We start from the raw sequence: 19,302 nt of genomic DNA on the forward strand, positions 1-19,302 counted from the left end.
GAACGTAATGCTTCTAGAATAAGTTCATATCAATTCGCTCTTGTGCATAATCACTGTCCATAGCCATTTCTTATAAAGTTCATGACGAATCTAGATTCTTAATGTGATTATAACTTGAAAAGGGAAAAGAAGGATGAGAGGATTTACTTTCTCAATGTCAACAATAAGAAATGATTGCAATCCTTTGTTAGCATCAACATGACTAGTAAAATGAACTAGTTTCATATTAGATGTTTGGTACTATTAATAAACGAGGAACTAGACTTATTGTATTGGACAATAGTCCCACGTATAAGAGAAAACAAGTCTCAATCTGAACTCTATGGAACATGATTGAACGTAGTCTCGATCCAACCTTGATTTGCCCACCAAACGAGGCCTGAAAAGATGGAAGAAGGATCATGAATTGGCATTGTTGAAGCAAATCAAAAAATTTATATATACTAAAACTCAATCTAACTAGACATTGTTCCTAAGCACAATGAAATGACGCAATTGCCCCGTTTGGTTCGAAGAGACGTGCAGTTAAGTTTGAACTAGCTTGGTTGAGCTGGTTAGGGGGCAGCGATGGGATAAGCTACTTGGATGTTAGGGATCCGTTTGGAGCCGTCGGTTCCCATTTGGGGCGGCGCATTGTGAATCTCACCCTTCTTTTGGTCTTCATCTCTCATTGATTTGTTTGTTGGTTGAGAGATTTTTCATGATTTCTAGAGCATGGATATGAGAGATCTTCCATCTTTGTTGGTTGCGAGTTCTTGCATCGTTTGTCTTCAAGTTTGCATCCCATCAACTTTTTAACAAATTAGTGACTCGTTGATGCATTGCTGAGCAAATTGTTGAATCCTTTAATTCCTTGCTCAAATTGGTTCCTCGAATGAGTGAGTGATAGGTTTAGAAGATAAGTCTTTTTTTTTTGTGAAAACCAAGGTATCCCCCGCGCGATTGCTGGCATATGAGAGTTTATTTTCTTTTGCTGAGCAAATTGCTTTATTCTCTGTTTTAGAAACACTTGCTTTCATCCCCAACCAAAAAAAAAAAAAAAAAAAAAAAAAAAAAATCAATTCATCAACTGTTGTTGGGGTTACTCTAAATCGTGTAATGATCTATTGTTGTCAACATTTTTTATTTATTCTTTTTTGTTTTTATGTTCTTATGTTTTTATACTAATTTTGTGTAATATTTATTCATTTGGTGATTTCATGTTAGAGATGTTAAAAACTGTGTTAATAGCTATTTGATGTGGTATATTGCCAATATATGAATATGAATGAACATGTATGAGATAGAGAGAAAGAGAGACCAACCTGATGACGTTGATAACTGCTGGAGAGAGAAAAACAAAAGAGAATAGTATCTGTATAAATTTTTTTTTTCTTCACTAAAATTATGATTTGGATATGTGGTAGGATTGATTTTTTGAATTGATGAACTGAGTATGTGTTATATTAAAGATTTGACTATGGTTATGAACCAGACATATTCAAGATTTAGTTTTTTTTTTTCAAAGCAAATTTATGAACTTCGCATGTATTATACTTTATTTTTGTTAACCAAACTTCTGTAATATGCATTGTCTTTAATTTTTATATACTATCATGGCTGAATTTTAAATAACTTACTCTGTTTCATACATTGGGATTGTTCGTTTTATCATATAGTTGTGAGCCATGTCAAATTTAAGTTTATCTATTTTCAATTTCTAAAGGCAGAAGTTATGATGCATGGTAAATTTGTAGTTCAACTGTTTCATTTCTATTTTTGAGTTTTTAGAAGTTATTATTTAGACTGTTGTTTATGGAAAGTTTGATGATTTGAAGCATCAGTGATTACAAACAATTAAAGAACAGTGATTATCATCCATAGTTTTGTCTCTGGTTTTTCCTTTTGTATTTCCTATAAATTGATTTGTAGGCTTGAGTCATTGGGTATCATTGTTGAAGTTGTTTTCTTGGTCTTGGGAATCTTATTCCAGTATTTTAACTTCATTGTAGATTCAAATGCAAGTTTGCGCTCTTTCATTGAACACAAGAACATAACTTTATTTCAATTTACCATTTCTGCGATTTATTGTTGTACAAGGTTAAATTATTAGCTTTTGGTGAAACATGAGAATTCCTGTTTGTTTGTGATTGAAAACAGATGAATGAATAGTTGTTCCAGGCTCTTTGTTGATTATATTTTAGGAATCTATTGAAAATTTGTTAATAACTAAGATTGTGACTTGCCAATGGCCATGTTCAGTATTGTTGTTATTGTCAAACCAAATGATGAGATTTATTCAAATAGTTATACTTTGGCTCCTTCTTCTAATTAGTTTTGTTGCGTTGTATACATTAATATAAATTTAATTATTTGAAAATCAAGGGAGGAAAAATGTGTGTTTATCTTTGTAGCTAGAGATAGGCAAGGGACACTTGAGACTCGAGGCTTTTCTCGCTATAATGTAAATAATGAATTATATCCTAAGAAATTACGTGTCACATTATAATTTTTTATTTCTTCATAAATGTGTGTTACTCATTTTGTTTATTTGTGATGTTGCAGAGGTTGTTCTTTAGTTTCAAAGTTCCACCGGTGCCACAATCGCCACCCTTTCGGTAATAATATTTCTGTTATAGCATAATCATTGTTATGTTTTTCTATGACTATAAGGTTTTCTATGCTTTATAAATCGGCAAAAAGTCACTTTTGATCCCTGTGGTTTACTACTTTTACTACTAAGGTCCTTATGATTTCAATTTCGTCACTTTTGTCCCTATGGTTTCAATTTGATGCAATTTAAGGACAATTCCCAATTTCTAATACTTATTGAGGGGCATTTTGGTCCAAACTTGCAGCCCTCCCCAACCACCTCCACAGCCACTAGCCCCTCCAAAATCTCCTCCTTGTTGTAAACATTGACAATCCCACTGTCTAAACCAGCAACAAACAATGCTCCTTGAAGATGTACAAAGAGATGTACCATTTATACAACTTTCATCAACAAATTTTTTAGAAATTATGTTGAATTACATAATAAGAAACTATCAAAGCTTGTGACATTGGCACAAGGTGCAATAAGAGCTACAATTGGTGACGCTGTTGTAATCCTAGGCTACTTTTATGAAGCTTACAAAAGACCGAAGTAGACTTGCTCTGGCTACCTTGTTTTTTTTTTTGGCTGGAGATTACCTTCATCCCTTATGAAGAAATGAGATGGATTATGATTATAACTGTGAGTTTTTCTTTGGGTTCTGATCAGTTCAAAATTGTATATCATTTTGTACCATTCTAGCTTATAATTTGGTTATTGAGTTAAACTTGTGCTTTTAATCTTTTTTCTGTTTATCATTCAGTTCATTGGGCCTTAGGTGGCAATGGTGGCTTTGGATAGGAAAAGATGCAAAATGGTGCAAAAACGAGCAGACTGAGTTAGCAATTTGTTTCGGCCTTAACTTCTTCCTCCCAACTTGTATTGGCCCAAATAATATGTGGTTGGAAAGATGAGATTCTGAACTGCAAGATGGACTGCTAAAACGTATCAATTGATGAAGCCAAGCCCAATCCGTGAGCCCATCAAAATGCACACCATGCTCAGGACTGCAGCTGCCAGCTATTGAGCCTTGTCCCCTCCTTTAAGCCATGTGCCTCACCCCAGCTGTAACTGAATTTGGACCTAACTTATTGAGTAAAGTAGGGAGGCATTCCAGCAACCAAAAGAAAACCACATGGGTTGGCAGCAAAAGGCTGCCACAATTGAACACATTTGAAAACCCATGTGAAGAAAGCTTGAGGTGCAGCAACAAAAGAAGTATGGGATGAAATTGATTCCAACCACACTAACGTAGACAAGATGAAGTGAGAGTTATGAGTTGTATTAAAAGAGGAATGGTGATGTTGGAATTCATCATGATGTTTGATCGGTTCATAATTGTATATCATTTTGTACCCTTATAGCTTATGATTTGGTTATGTTTTTGAGTTAAACTTGTGCTTTTAATCCTTTTTGTGTTTATTTTTCAGTTCATTGAGCTTTAGGTAATAATGATGGCTTTAGAGAGCATAATTCATGCAATTCAAGCATGTTAAGGCCTAATTTGGATGAATGGATGAAGAGCTTAAAGACAAACTCATTTTGGCTACAGCCCCCTGCCAGTCCAGTTCCGTAGGTCATATTGCAAGCTTTGTTTCAACAACCTACATAGCTCGAATGAGGCCACATTCTTCATGAAAGTTGTTCCAATTGGTGTGTACTATAACATATCCAAAATTCAGCCCCATTGGATAAATCTGGAGTCCGTTACCTAGCAAACACAGAACCATGCTCAGGATGGATCTTATCAGCGCGGAAAATGAGTTAGCAATTTGTTTCGGCCTTAACTTCTTCCTCCGACCTTGGATTGGCCCAAATAACATATGGCTGGAAAGAAGACATTCTGAACTTCAATTTCGAGTGCTTAAAGTCCTAATTTGATTAAGAGAAGCCCAAGTTGTAAGCCCTTGAAGTTGCTGGTCATGCTGACCTCAGCATGTGCTGGTTGGATGCTTGGTCATGGTGAGCTAGGTATGAGCTATCATTTCTGGTTGGAAGCTTGGTCATGGTGACATGAAGATGAGCTAGGGCTGCTGGTGGGATCTATTGGTGAAGTGCATCAACCAATTCAAGATTTTCTAATACAAGTGCATCACCCAATTTAGATTTTCTAATACAAGTGCATCAACCATTTCAGATTTTATAAAACAAGTGTTGTATGCATTAGCCATATTGAATTCAGATTTTCACTTCCCCTATGCCTATAAATAGGGAAGTTCTCTAAGCTTGTAAACACACCCCAAGGGGGGGAGCTCTCAAACACTTCTCTAGAGCTCCCTTCCCTTCTCTCCCTCAAATTCTCTTAGTTTCTCTTTCTAGTTTTCAATTGTTATAATGAGATCTTTGTGCTGAAATTCTCCTTAAGTTTTTCCAAGTTCTACTTAATTTTCATTATGTAAACTCTTTTCTTTAGTCTCAAGTTTGATTAGTTTCCAAGTTTCAATTATGGTTCATGTTCTTATTCATTATGCTTATAAGTTAATATGCTAGTTTGAATGATTGATCACCATTAAGGCTTGCATGTTAGCTATCTTGGTTTGAATTAAGAGTATACACCATGCTTTAATTCGAATTGAACTATGAATAGGAAGAGTATGTATGAACATTCGACAACAGGGATTAGATACATGCTTGGTTGTTTAAATTGTTCTTCTATGCTTAATGGGTTCCTAATGCTTAATTTTAGGTTAGACAACAAATGATCAAATTAGGGAATTAGGAACACAAGGTTATGACCACACACCATGGCTTAATCATACATTAGCTAGAATCAATCCGTTAATCTAATTGAACTTGGGAACTTATCTGCTTGAGTTAGTTATTTTCTTTCTTCCTTGTTTTATTTATTTCCCTTCTTTTTCATTTCTGTTTTGTGTAGGGAAAATGAATTGAATCATTCAATCACCAATCCTCGTGGGATCGACCTCGCACTTACATACGCTATACTACCGAACGGCTCGTGCACTTGCGAGTATCACAAGTTGAGGATGCAGCTGAATCCATTTTGGTGCAGCTGTATCTACGCAACAATGTTCCTCCCTCTTAGCCCTATAAATAGAGAAGTCTTCAAGCTACAAAATTCACTTCAGCCATCCTCCACACTTCCAGCTCCCATCAACCCCATACACTCTAGGTACAACCCAATACTCTAAACTGCCCCAAATCACCAAAACAGCTCCAGAAAGCCTCCCTTCCATTTCCCTACGAATTTCCTCTTTCTCAGCCATCACCACTCACCCAAACTCATCCCAAATCACCTACTAGCTGTCATACATCATTCTAGACGTGGGGAAGCTCTTGGAGAAGCATTAGACGTGAAGAAGTCTTGGACACCACAAGAACTTCAGAAAAGGGGTTTTTCTACTCTTATTGCATTCCTTATGTTTTCTCGTTTCTATCTAAGTTTCTTTTCCATTATGAGCAGCTAATTTCATAACTAGGGCTTTGATGTAATCTAACATGAATATTCTGGGTTTATAAGTTTGAAGTTTGGAGTTTCAAGTTGGATTCATGATTCATGTTCTTATTCGTTATGCTTATCAGTTAATATGCTTGTTTGAATGATTGATCACCATTAGAACTTGTATGGTTTGAATTAAGAGTAGACACCATGCTTTAATTCGAATTGAACTATGAATAGGAAGAGTATGTATGGACATTCGACAACAGGGATTAGATACATGCTTGGTTATTTAAATTGTTCTTATATTTTTAATGGGTTCCTAATGATTAATTTTAGGTTAGACAACAGATGATCAAATTAGGGAATTAGGAACACAAGGTTAGAACTAGACACCATGGCCTAATCATACTTTAGCTAGAATCAATCTTTGAATATGAATTAGACTTGTTACTTGACCCCTTATAACCCATAATTGAATTGTTATGGTGATTCGAATGCCCTAGTCTCCAAATCTGTTTTCCAGCTCTTAAAACTACTCTTTGTTACACTTACTTTGCTTTTGTTTGCATTTTCATTTTGCTTCTTTTGTTCAACAATCACAACCACTCTTGCTTTAAATTCTGTTTTAGACATAACCTCCTACTTTCTTGAATTTGGTAATCTAAGTACATAACTAGTTTTAACTTCTCAGTCTTCGTGGGTACGACCTCGTACTTGTCTTGCTATACTACTAATTGCCTCGTACAATTGCAAGTTAACATAACATTAACAATAGGTTCAGAAAAAAAAAAAAAGAAATGTATCTCCCTTGTGTAATCCTAAGATCCGCTCGATTATGATTTTGTTAGTTGATGTTTATGTATAGATGGTCATAATTTTTATCAACAAAAATTCAAATGGAGCATTGTTTGTTGCTGGTTTACAACAGAGATAAGTTTTTGGAAGGGCTGTTGGGTGGCTGTAGGGGGTTGGGGAGGGGCTGCAAGTTTGGACCGAAATGCCCCTCAACAAGTATCATAAATTGGGAATTGTCCTTAAATTGCTTCAAATTGAAACCACATGGACAAAAGTGACGAAATTGAAACCACATGGACCTTAATGGTAAAAGTTAGGGGTGGACACGGTATGATATATGACACGGGATGGAGGTAATCCCGGTGTCAATCCTGAATAGGGGAATCGGGATGGGATAACATGGGATGAGAGTTTTTGAAAACACATTCAAATCATACCGGACCCAAACGAGATCGGTATGATTCGGTTTCAATGTTGATACCATAAAAAATCTGCAAAATTTCATAAATCAAGTTTAATACAACAAAACCCTCAATCAATATTTAAGAGTCTTGATTCAAGATCAACCAAGAAATGGAAATATCATACAAAGTTCAAGTGAAAAATGGAAATCAAATCTCATATAGGCTTTTACAGATTCAAGAATAATATACCTGCAAAGCTGCATCAAATAGCAGTTCCATATTCAAACAAACAAAAAACCAGGAAGGAGGTTTATTATTTTTAATCACGCAAATGAAGACACCTACAATACAAAAAACTACTTAATGTGATTTTAGTGGTTTCAACTGTTAAGTGACAACAATACAAAAGCTGCAAAATTTTAATTCTGATAGAACAAAACAAAAAGATCCTGTAAATACTCAAGCCATCTGCTTGCCTTCATTTGGAATAAATGTTCCCCATGCACATATCTACTACTCGCCATAGGCCATCTCAAGTTTTATTCTCTTAGTTATTTTTCAGAAGTGCACTAAGTCAAATATCACACATAGCCATAGGCCACTCTACCTCATAGATCAGCTCTGTGATATCCTACAAACAAGATCTACATGTTTCCTGTGAACTGTACAAGCTCAGCATGAGAGAGTCAGAGAGAGAAAGAGGAGGAGGAGGAGGAGAAGAAGAAGATGAGATCGATTGATGGTGGAGGATTTGGGAATTACGGCTTCGAGAATGAAGAAGAGAAGAGAAGAGAAGAGAAGAGAAGAGAAGAGAAGAATTAGATAGAGGAAGGAAAGGACGCAGAGAAACAAAGAGAAAAAGGAGTTGAAGAAATCTGTGGAGGAGAGTAGGTGTGGAACTGAAATTAAATTAGGATTAATAAAACTCATGTATTGTTCGGTACGGTATGACACCAACCGGGATCACAAATGTGAAACCGATGTTGTGCCAAACAGTAACGGGATGACACGGTATCATCCCGTTTACACTTCAACACCAAATGGGACGGCACGAGATTGGCGCGGTTTGGCACGATTTCGGGATGGTTTCGGTATTCCAGTTTTGATGCCCACCCCTAGTAAAAGTGGTAAACCACAGGGACCTAAATTAACTTTTTGCCTTATAAATATGTTGCTTGGGGTTTAAAATTTCCATCATAATCCATGTTAGAAATGTGCCCTAAGAGCCAATACATTTGATGTAATCTCCTTAGAATACATTTCGTATATGATATATAAAGGGCAAACTTATTTGTTATCTTTTACATCGTGTAAAGAAACAAATGTCCCGGGTATGCTAAATAAGAGATAAAGTAATCTAAAGAAGATTAGATTCGGGAGACCTTTAATCTCTAACTGTAGCATCCCAAAATGTTCCTAATCATAGGTTATCAAATGGGCATTGATAAACCGTCAAGATTAGCACATATTATGTATGCTCAATTGGGAGGATGGTTAGTCTCAAACCATTTGTGTAGTTGACACTAATACAAGTATGTGGGTGCTCATTAGTGAATGAGTACACTGAATGCGATCAACCGTAGTTCTCATATGGAGTATTTATCTATATGTCAAATGAGAACTCATAGTTGCAATAATGCAAATTAGTCCTTAGACCTGAGGCATCATGGTTGTCCTGTGATGCGTTATTGATCTTTGATAGCTCTTAAAGGCAAGCCGTAAAAGATTTGTCTTAAGTGTTGTTGGGATCTCTTAATTCATCATAGGGGCATGTGAATGTACAATAAGGAATCTCTACTTTCGATAAAGAAGGAGAATGTTTCAAGATGTGATTCAGTAAATCTTTGGCCAAAGTATTTTGAGCTTGATTTAGAAAGTTGTTCTTAATCATGTTCTTTTGAATCACATGAGGTTATAAATCATATTAGGGGTTTGACATAAATAATCCGTACCCTAATAATATGATTTGAAACATTGTATAAGAGAAGGATCGTATTGCATTGCAATTCCAACTGAATAGGTTCTTCATCTATTCTGGTTAGCTTGGGTAGCCTTGATATATTGCTAGATGTCACTCTTGGCTTGTGGAAGTCCTAGGATTGATTGTGATCGATCCAAATAAAGGAAGAATTAAAAAGGGGTTTTAATTCCAGTTGGTTAGAAAGAGTTCTAATATTTTCCCACTTCCTTGCTAATTAGAACCTAATGGATCGCACACCTTAAATGGTTAACTTTGAGTAATACAAATGAGAATGAGGAAATCAATTTGATTGATTTGATGTGGATGATTTACTACGTGTAAAAACGTATTTGGGCCTCGATAATAGTTAGAGGGAAGTCCAAATGGTTGGGTATCAAGCCCAAGGGCTTAAGACACCTATAAATTATGGTTTAAGTGTCATAAGGCCCAATTTTGGAAGCCCAATGGGATTTGGCCGAAAATGGTTAAGTGAATGTGTATGGGAATTGTTTCCATAAGCTCATTAACACACAAACACAATCCAACATCAACCAAATAGGTTTGGGAGATCAAAGAGAGAAAAAGGAGAGTTTTCAAGAGTGAAATACTTTCATTTTTCAAAGTGGTTTAGATTGAAACCAATCTTGAGAATCTTGCACTAGCATCCAAGTATTCTCAAGATACTTCTTCTCATCTCAAGGTTCCATTGGTGTGGAGACTTAGAGGCCATATACTTTTGTGGCTCACATGGAGGAGAAAGATTAAGGAGCAAAGATCAAAGAGGAGATCAACAAAGAGGAAATCATCAAGAGAAGACCAAACACAAATTGGTTCATATAATTGCTTCAAGGGTAATTAGATCTTATCCTTTCTCTTGAATTTTCATTTATGAAAAACATATCAATGTTCATGGCTTAAGATACTTGGAAGAAGTTTTGTTTTTGAATTTAAACAACCACCTTAGACTTCCGCTGCGATTAATTTGATTAAATGCATGTTTAATATTCAAATGAACTTTGAAAAAATGTTTTGAAAATCCTACAATCCACTCATAAATGGAAGATTTTGATTCATTTATAAGTTCAAACTGCTCCTCTCGACAAATGGTTGGTTGCAAGTCACAATTACGGACCATTGAACTAATTTCCACAAACGAATTCATCCCATTGGCTTAACTAATTATATAGGATTTGGTGCATGTTTGGTTTTATGGAATTTGTTTTTTGGCTTATTTAGTTACATGCCCCCTGTGCTTTTCAACTTGTCTTAGATTACCACTTGTGTTTGCAAACGTCTCAAAATACCCCCCAACGTTTAAAAAAGGGTCTCAACTTACCCGTTCCGTCAGTATTTTTGACGTTCCGTTACAAGCTTTGGGCCCCACTTCGTTTTAATCTTTAACCTCTTCGAATTAGGGTTTTTCACTTTCAGAGAGGAGGAAATTGGGTATTTGGGTGAGAATGGGAGATTTGGAGAAGGCTAGGGGCTTTTGCAAAATCTGAGGTGGGGTTCGAATTTTGGAGAATCTGGAGAAGTTGCAGCCCATTAAGCTCGACAGATTCTCAAATGTGCTGGGAATGTCCAGAATCAACCCCCCTCTCTCTCTTCCTCTTTCCTCACCTCCTCTCTCCACCTCCCTCGTATTTCTCTCTTCCTCCTGGCGTCGACTGGATCTGGCTATCGGTGACGACTTCAAGTGGGGGTGGCACACTGTCATCGCAACCCCAGTGAATTGGACTGAAGGAAAAAAAGGGCTTGCTCAACTTACTACTAGCATTCCCAGGCATTTGTACCTCCTCCTGTTTCTTCTTCTCAGTTGGCTTCCCCATTGATATTTCAAGAATATGCAGCCAAAGAAGAAGAGCCCAAAACCAAGGAGAAAGAAAAAAAAATATCCCAGAAAAATCAGAGGAAGAGATGCAGCCAAAGAAGAAGAGCCCAAAATCAAGAGATGATATGAGGAGAGAGATGGAGAAAGAGAAACAGAGGAAGAGAGAGAGGGGGGTTGATTCTGGAGTTAAAACGAAGTGGGGCCCAAAGTTTGTAACGGAACGTCAAAAATACTGACGGAACGGGTAACGTGAGACCATTTTTTAAAGGTTGGGGGCTACTTTGAGACGTTTTAAAACCCGGGTGGTAATCTGAGACAAGTTGCAAAGCACAAGGGGCATGTAGCTAAATAAGCCTTGTTTTTTTTATAAAACACTTGACATTAGTCTACACGGTCTTGCATGCATATGGAAATGAGTTGTGTTGTGTTTATTTAGTTTTCTCTTTGTGGTATTGGTTACTTTTCAACCAATTAAGATGTGATTGTGCTCTCAAGGAATTTGAAAAGAAACCAGTATTCACTTCATATCATTATATTTTCATGTTTACATTTATTTGTGTAAGAAAAGGAAATGTAACAGAATTTTAACTTCACTGAAGATTCAAACGCAAGTTTGCACTCTTTCATTTAATACAAGAACATAACTTTATTTCAATTTACAATTTCTGCGATTTATTGTTGTGCAAAGGTGAAAACATAAGCGATCTACTTATTCAAGCTGTGTTTGATGATAGAGTACAGCTTCTTGAATCAGGCTCTTAGCCATTTGATCAAAAATTGGTTGAACATGAGAAAAAAAAAATATTACTACCCAAATGCTTCCGCTCACTCAACCACTTTTCTCAAAACAAGCTCTGCCTACATCTCTCACTGTCTCACCCAGCCCTTCTCCTGCAAAGCTCATTTCAGATTCAAAAAAAGGTATAGACTCGCAGTTAAGAGAGCTCTTTTCACCTCTCTCACAGGGAAAAAACTGAAAAGGTTAGGATTTATATAACAATTAACTCATTTGTATCGATATTTTCACATTATCTAACATTTACTAATACTTTTCTTTTTCTTCTATTTTGCATGTGTTTAAGTGATGTTGCAACTAAAAATAAATATGAGGAAACTCTTGCTGTGAAGATCGTAGAAGAAAATGTGTCATATTTTGATAATTTACCAATTATCAGTCTAAAGAAGAAAACAGCCCAAGACAGTTCCAAAACCACCTCTGCTACCCCCAAAATAGAGTTCGTACTCTTTCCTTTACAATTCATTCATCTCACTAAAATTCACATTACATGCATAGTATTTCATTGTTCATTGCTCCTTTCCCCGCTCAATTTCTCTATATTAAGTGATAGTTGATTTTGTTGAATTTGGGGAAAGTTTCTTTTTCTCATAATTGTCTTCAATTACGATTCGATTACAGAGAAAATTCATCTCAGCTCTTCTTCTAAAATATGATTTTTCCCAAACATCTTTTACAATGCAATTAGGTTTGATTCTTTTGGTCCAAAACAAGAGCCAATATGTTTGATTTTAAGGGTTCTGTACTACATTAATTTTTGTACTTCACTGAAGTGATATATGTATATTTCAATTCTTCCCAATTCTAATATTTAGTTGCTGCAAATTTTAGTTCATATTAAGAAACTTGCCTTTTTTTATATTTAATAAAAAATATTTATGGAAGTGTCTACATGAACTTAAAAAATACTTCTTTGTCTTTTTTTATTTACTCTTTTTTATTGATTATTAGAATTTTCTTATTTTCTTATTTTATTAGAGCTCCCATCTGAACTAACTTTCAATTAGATTTATCACACTGGAAATATCATTACATACTCTACCTACTGCGTTAAAAAAAAAATCCAGATTTGTTGTGTGTTGAATCTCAAGATAGATGAAAATTTATGTAAAACATCATCCTATTCATCTTTACATTTGTTTTTATAAGTTTGCAATTCTGTTGAATAAGTGTTTATGTTTCTACTAATAAAATGCTAAACAAACAGTTTTAACTTATGTTGTTAAACGCTTTACATCATGATAGCATGAAATTATCATTTTTCCTTCACTAATAATAATCAAAGACCCTAAAAACATTATTCTACGAATTTGATCTAACTTGGAACCAGTAATAGTTTTTTAGACACCACTTCGCCTACATAACATGTTACTGATCTATCTTTTGTAACTTAAACTTTCACATATATGTAAATAATATTGTATTTTTCCTATATATTTTTACAACTTCTTACATATATTATACAGTTTTAATACCCACGACATCGCACAGGCACCTTTTTTTGTTATAATGAAATGGCCGCCCCGACCCATGGGGTTTGGTCCAGTGGTTGGGGCTGGGTCCACCATGTTTGGCCGAATGTGAGCAGGCTCCTCAGTGAGGTCCTGCGTTCGATGCTCCGCATGTGTAAAAGAACCCCAGGGGGAGAGCTTTAACCTTAACCCCTCCCCGGCTCGGAGTGGTTGCACACTTGCCACCATTTTGTTCACCAAAAAAAAAAAAAAAAAAAAAAAAAAAGGCCGCCCCTAACATATTCGGAGATCATCCTAGTAGCATATACAGCCCCAAAAAATCAATTTAATATTCCATTTCAACAAATAGTCACAATGAAATCGCAGTCATCAAATTAGTGCTCAATATAACTTTGCCACTAAATCATTTCCTTTTTAAAATAAGAAAGAAAGAAATAAATAAAAAATTCTTAAATTGGAAGTGAATTTAACACAGCGAGAATGTTGCCGGACTCGTAGCCGATCTTTTGGCCTAGTCCCAAATTAAATAAAACAATAGGCTAAGTAGCATTCTCCCTTAGGGAAATAAGATAATTAGCCAAGACAAATATGTTTAATTTTATTTCTTTAATTTTTATCTTGCAAACCATTTTAGTGGCCACGTGGCCCTTCATGGATGGGTTTCTCAAAAGACTTTTGTACTGGTCCATTTAGCCTCGGGTGTGACATTTGAGACAAGATGACAATCATGTTCATGTCTTGACTCAGAAAGCAAAACTTAGGATAAATATAAAGTGTACTTTATGTATCTAAATTCCATACCATATGATTAATTAAATCACTCTGTTTTGTTTTGTTTGTGAAAAACAACAGCAAGAGATTGCTTCGCAAATCTAACCTCAGCTTGTGAACTGTGGCCAAGAGGGACAATATCCCATCTGATGATGAAAGCTCATCCTTTTGGTCTGCAAAGCTTTTTATGCACAAGGAAATGGTTTTCATGGATAGTGGGTCTAAGTTCATAGATTATGCAACTTTAAGATTAATTTGTCTGTGAAATGATCTGTGTATTTCTTCTTTTTACATTAACAAGGAATGGGGAAGTCACGAATTGGGGAAGTTTAAGAATTTGGGAATAAGCGGAATTGGAATCGGATCAACTATTTGAACACCCATAATTTTTTATCATGCATGTGTAAGTAAACACATGAGAAATATGGAATTGGAATCATTCCAATACCCATGTGTTAGTAAACACAAGGGAAGAAGGAATCAAATTGATTTCCATACATTACTGATAAGTAAACAAATCATAAGAGTTACTTGACACAACTAAGGTTTTTCGTGTTTTCACACGAAACCCTACCAAGCTTTGAAAATTACACTCCCAAACGAGCCCTTAGTTTCCTTCAAGTTACCACTAATCAAGGTTCATTAGCACACAGTAGGCAAATTAGAAATTAGAAGAGCAAACCATATATTTGATTGACAATGAGAGATTGAGAGAGTTATGTTTGGGATCCGACAGAATCCCTTTAACCACGGAGGCCATTTTTGGAGAGTTTATTTAGTGATACAACAGGGACGCGAGTTATTATAATGTGCAGTCTACTGTAAATTTTATTAGTAGTTTTAAGAAGGTTTCAGACATACCTTATACTCATCCCACCATCAATGATTACGTTTATGGAAGCTTGCTAGAGGTCTGCACACCTTCATTTCCCCCCCCCCCCCCCCCCCCCTTTTTATGTCTCTGCTTATCCCTCTTCAATTTAATTGTTCTGCAAGCCGGCTAGGCCTTCAACTTACACATTGCTTCTGTCATTTGTGTGTATTTGGGAGAGAGAGAGAGAGAATGGTTTACATTTGGAGTGATCAAGAGGTGAGTGGTTTTTCATTTCAATGTATTAGAATTGGTGCATCTATGCATTTTCATTTGTTGTTTACAACAATATTTACTGGCTTTTCATGTTTTATGGCAAGAATTTGGCTGGAGCCTCCATAAGGGGGTTGGTCTAGATTTATGTTCAGTTTATCTTGGTGCTTTTGGCAGAAAGTCAGATTTAGTTTAAAAGTTTTCTCCAACTGGCTGTACAATTTGATGCATTTGTAGTGTGGAAGATTAATTATATCATACAGAAAATACAGCAATATTTCTGAGAGCAATAAAGGATATGAATTATTATTCTTGTTGCTCTTGAAACACTTCATGTCAGTGTATTTATGCATCTGCCAAATAAAGTGAAGGCCTGTTTTGTATAATTTTCAATGATTCATAAAATGAACATTTGGAGTAAATGATCATGGTTAATGATTTTCATTTGCACTTCTGTTGCATGCTTATTTGGGATCTTTGTTCTCTGACAGAGTGTTGATGAACTGAAACACAAGCTTCTCTGCACCAATTTTGAACTAGAATCAGCAAAGATGATGGCAAAAGAGGAGGTAAGCAAAAATGAGGAGATCATAAAGCAGTTATTTGAACTCTTGAAGGCTGCTTGCCAAGAAAGAGATGAAGCAAGAAACCAGTTGCAAAAGCTAATGAATGAGTTATTGCCATCCATACCTGCTGATCAAACCACTCATATCCTCTCATCACAACCCAATAATGAAAACCCAATTCCCCAAAAAACCACAAATTCATCAATGCTCAAAGAATCAGAAGCTCTTCCCCAAACATACAATTTCCAAGTTTATGGTTCATATCCCACAAACTACAACTTGGGTTCTATCTCTTTCCAAGGCCTGCCTAATGCAAACTTTGCTGATTCAAGTAACTTGGCTCTGCCAAAAAGGCCTGTTGCTCAAGAATGTGGCTCCAAGTTTGATTGTGCTTCTGTTCTAATTGATAACATTGCTAGAGTGAGACCATTGCCCAAGAAAGGAAGACTGATGCAGGCTGTCATGGATACTGGTCCTTTACTTCAAACACTTCTTGTTGCACCTCTTCCCAAGTGGAAAAATCCACCCACTCTCATCTATGGAGGTGATCATTGTGGCTCATTAATAGAGCAGAGATTAGAAGTAGTCGATTCTATTTGCCCAACACAGAGTTCATCTAGTGGTTCTGCTTCATTCCTTGAGAGTTCACCTGGCTTTTCTCAGATACCATCTTCTTCTGTGTTGAACTTTGCACGTGGTTCTGCTTGTTTGAACAATGGCCTGCAACTGCATGTTGGAAACAATACAGATGCCATTCAGTATCAGATTGCCACTGGTAAACGAAGAAGGTTCTGATTGAGGGTTAGATCCTTTTTCTGTTGTTTAACAGTAAGTATACATAGACTTTGGTGACTGGTGTAAATGATAACTTTGGTTTATGAATAAAATTGTGGCTTTGGTGATGGGTGTAAATCCAATCTTGATTTCTGAATAAAATCATAACTATGTAGCTTTTGGACTTGATTAGGATTTCATAGTTGGTCTGTTAATCCTTGAAATTCTACTTAATGAGACCTCATTATGAAAAGTAAATTTTCTCCAATTGGCAATCAAACTCGAGGAACACACCAAGCCTAAAACATTTGCTCTCTTGAAGGAAAAGCATTTCGTTTTGTTTTGTTTTTTTAAATTTTTCTATATTTTAATTTGTGCCTAACCAGTTAGAGAGGAGAAATTCTTGGTCCGCCTGTCAAATCACATGGATTATTCGACTACACTCACACAATAGCAGGACACAAATATTTTAGTCTTGCCCAGTCTCACAACAATGACCCAACCTGATTGAGTGTGTTGACGCATACATCAGGACACAAGAATCTATCCTAAAATGAAAATTTATATAAGGGTGTGCATCAATCCGACTGAACCGACTAAATTGACTAATCCAAATCGTAATTACCGGGTTGATTTGGTTTTGACCAAGAATTGCAGTTAACCCCCATTATCACTTCATGTATTTAATTGTTGCTTCACCACAATTGGGCCAAAATTTGCATTTAACCCCCATTGTTTAAAAAAAAAAAATTTAAAAACCTAAAGCGTTCAAACACTTGAAGTTGCATTTCTTGGGCTAACCCAATATGCCTTTTACGCATGGCTATTTGATCCCCAAAAGTACCCACCCAAACACAAACACATGAAAACCATACCATGTAGGCCTCCTCTCTTTCTTTTCCTACAAAGGAAAGCTCAGACTTGGGCTGGTGCCCTTCTTACTGAAACCCAGAAAGCTCATGCCCATGCCCTTCAACTTGGTACCTCGGATGCATTCTTCCATGCACGCCAGTTGTTCGACGAAACGCCTGACTTGAGCGTGGTATCGGCCACATCAATAATAGGCAGCTTTGCTCGGCAGCACCATCATGAAGAAGCTATTTATCTCTTTTCAAGAATGCTTCTTTTGAATGTCAGACCCAACGAATTTACATTTGGCACTGTCATTCACTCGTCAACTGCACTTGGAGACCTAAACATAGGCAAGCAACTTCATGCATGTGCAACAAAGATAGGTTTGCATTCGAACGTCTTTGTGGGAAGTGCAATGTTAGATCTTTATGCCAAGTTGAGCATTACCCAGGATGCTAAAAGAGCTTTTGAAGATACCCAGAAGCCCAATGTAGTTTCTTACACCACATTGATATATGCATACCTGAAAAAGGAGAAGCTTGAAGAAGCTTTGAAGCTTTTCCAAGTGATGCCAGAGAGGAATGTTGTTTCATGGAATGCAATGATTGGAGGGTATAGCCAAACAGGCCACAATGAAGAGGCTGTCAATCTATTCATTGAGATGCTTAGAAATGGGTTGGTACCTAACCATTCTACTTTTCCTTGTGCTATCATTGCAGCTGCCAATATAGCAGCACTAGGAATGGGCAGAAGTTTTCATGCCTGTGCTGTCAAATTCTTGGGTAAGCTTGATGTGTTTATTGGCAATTCACTAATAAGCTTTTATGCAAAATGTGGTAGCATGGAAGATAGTCTCTTGGTTTTCAACAAAATTGAAGAAAGAAACATTGTTTCTTGGAATGCTGTGATATGTGGCTATGCTCAAAATGGTAAAGGAGAAGAAGCAATAAGCTTTTTTGAAAGGATGAGGTTGTCAAGTTGCAAACCCAATAGTGTAACACTTCTTGGCTTATTGTGGGCTTGCAACCATGCTGGTCTTGTTGACCAGGGTTATTGTTATTTCAATCAGGCAAGAATTGAAGACCCCAGCATTCTGAAGCCTGAGCACTATGCTTGTATGGTTGATTTACTCTCCCGGTCCGGATGTTTCGGAGAAGCTGAGGAGTTTATCAGCAATTTGCCTTTTGAACCAGGTATTGGGTTTTGGAAGGCATTGCTTGGTGGCTGCCAAATCCACTCAAATATGGTATTAGGGGAGTTTGCAGCTAGGAAAATATTGGCTTTGGATCCTGAAGATGTGTCATCATATGTAATGTTGTCCAATGCACATTCTGCAGCTGGCAGATGGCAGAGTGTGGCAACAATAAGGAGAGAAATGAAAGAAAAAGGGTTGAAGAGGGTTCCGGGTTGCAGTTGGATAGAAATCAGGAACAGAGTTCATGTATTTGTTACTGGGGATAAGAACCATCACCAAGCGAGTGAAATGTTATCTGTATTGAAAATTCTGTATAGAGATTTTAAGGGAGAATAAATCCAGACAAGGAGAAAATGCCATTGATGATCTCTATATGTAGCTGGAGCCAGCCTTGAGATGCGGGAGACCAACTTTCAAGGCCCCAGTGAAGCAAGTAGAATGAACTTGGAAAAAATAATCTGGGAAAGGAGATGCTCAATCAATTACAAGGCCTCAAAGTTCTTGCAATGAAACAACAGATTGGTTCAAGTTTTGATTTTTGGTCTGTTTGTTGTGCTTTTACATCAGCTAATTATGTTCCCCTGGCTAAATGCATCAGCAGCCATAATATGGAGAAATTATAGATGTTAACATGTTTTTCACATTAGTGGTGGGCATGATATGTTAAAAGAAAAATAAATGAGCTACTATTTATTCAAATTGTAATTGTAAACCTAAACTCTTTCACAAATGATATAATCAAAAGAGTTGAGTACAAAGACTATTTTTTTACTACAAGTACGAGCAATTGGGGGAGTGGAGTTTACATAAATATTCATTGGGTGTCT

At 36.4% G+C, this 19,302-nt stretch overlaps 2 protein-coding genes across 2 annotated transcripts; both read left to right on the forward strand.

The window, feature by feature from the left end:
* Positions 1–14,634: 14,634 nt before the first annotated feature.
* Positions 14,635–16,604, forward strand: LOC110746595 (uncharacterized). Its single transcript, XM_021946826.2, has 2 exons — positions 14,635–15,094; positions 15,580–16,604. Exons 1-2 carry the CDS (start codon positions 14,960–14,962, stop codon positions 16,447–16,449), a joined length of 1,005 nt encoding a protein of 334 aa, XP_021802518.2. The 5' UTR covers positions 14,635–14,959; the 3' UTR covers positions 16,450–16,604.
* A 427-nt stretch (positions 16,605–17,031) lies between these two features.
* LOC110748039 (Pentatricopeptide repeat (PPR) superfamily protein) lies at positions 17,032–19,191 on the forward strand. The gene has a single exon (XM_021948080.2). It carries the CDS (start codon positions 17,291–17,293, stop codon positions 18,809–18,811), a length of 1,521 nt encoding a protein of 506 aa, XP_021803772.2. The 5' UTR covers positions 17,032–17,290; the 3' UTR covers positions 18,812–19,191.
* The last annotated feature ends 111 nt before the right edge of the window (positions 19,192–19,302 follow it).

The sequence above is a fragment of the Prunus avium genome, chromosome 6 (genome assembly GCF_965620075.1).
Source record: "Prunus avium chromosome 6, drPruAviu1.hap1.1, whole genome shotgun sequence".
NCBI classification, from domain to species: domain Eukaryota; kingdom Viridiplantae; phylum Streptophyta; class Magnoliopsida; order Rosales; family Rosaceae; genus Prunus; species Prunus avium.

Coding starts and splice junctions, on each gene's coding strand:
- LOC110748039 (XM_021948080.2), top strand. CDS start 17,291: ATGAAAACCATACCATGTAGGCCTCCTCTCTTTCTTTTCCTACAAAGG.
- LOC110746595 (XM_021946826.2), top strand. CDS start 14,960: ATGTCTCTGCTTATCCCTCTTCAATTTAATTGTTCTGCAAGCCGGCTA. Junction 15,095..15,579: donor ACATTTGGAGTGATCAAGAG/GTGAGTGGTTTT, acceptor GTTCTCTGACAG/AGTGTTGATGAACTGAAACA.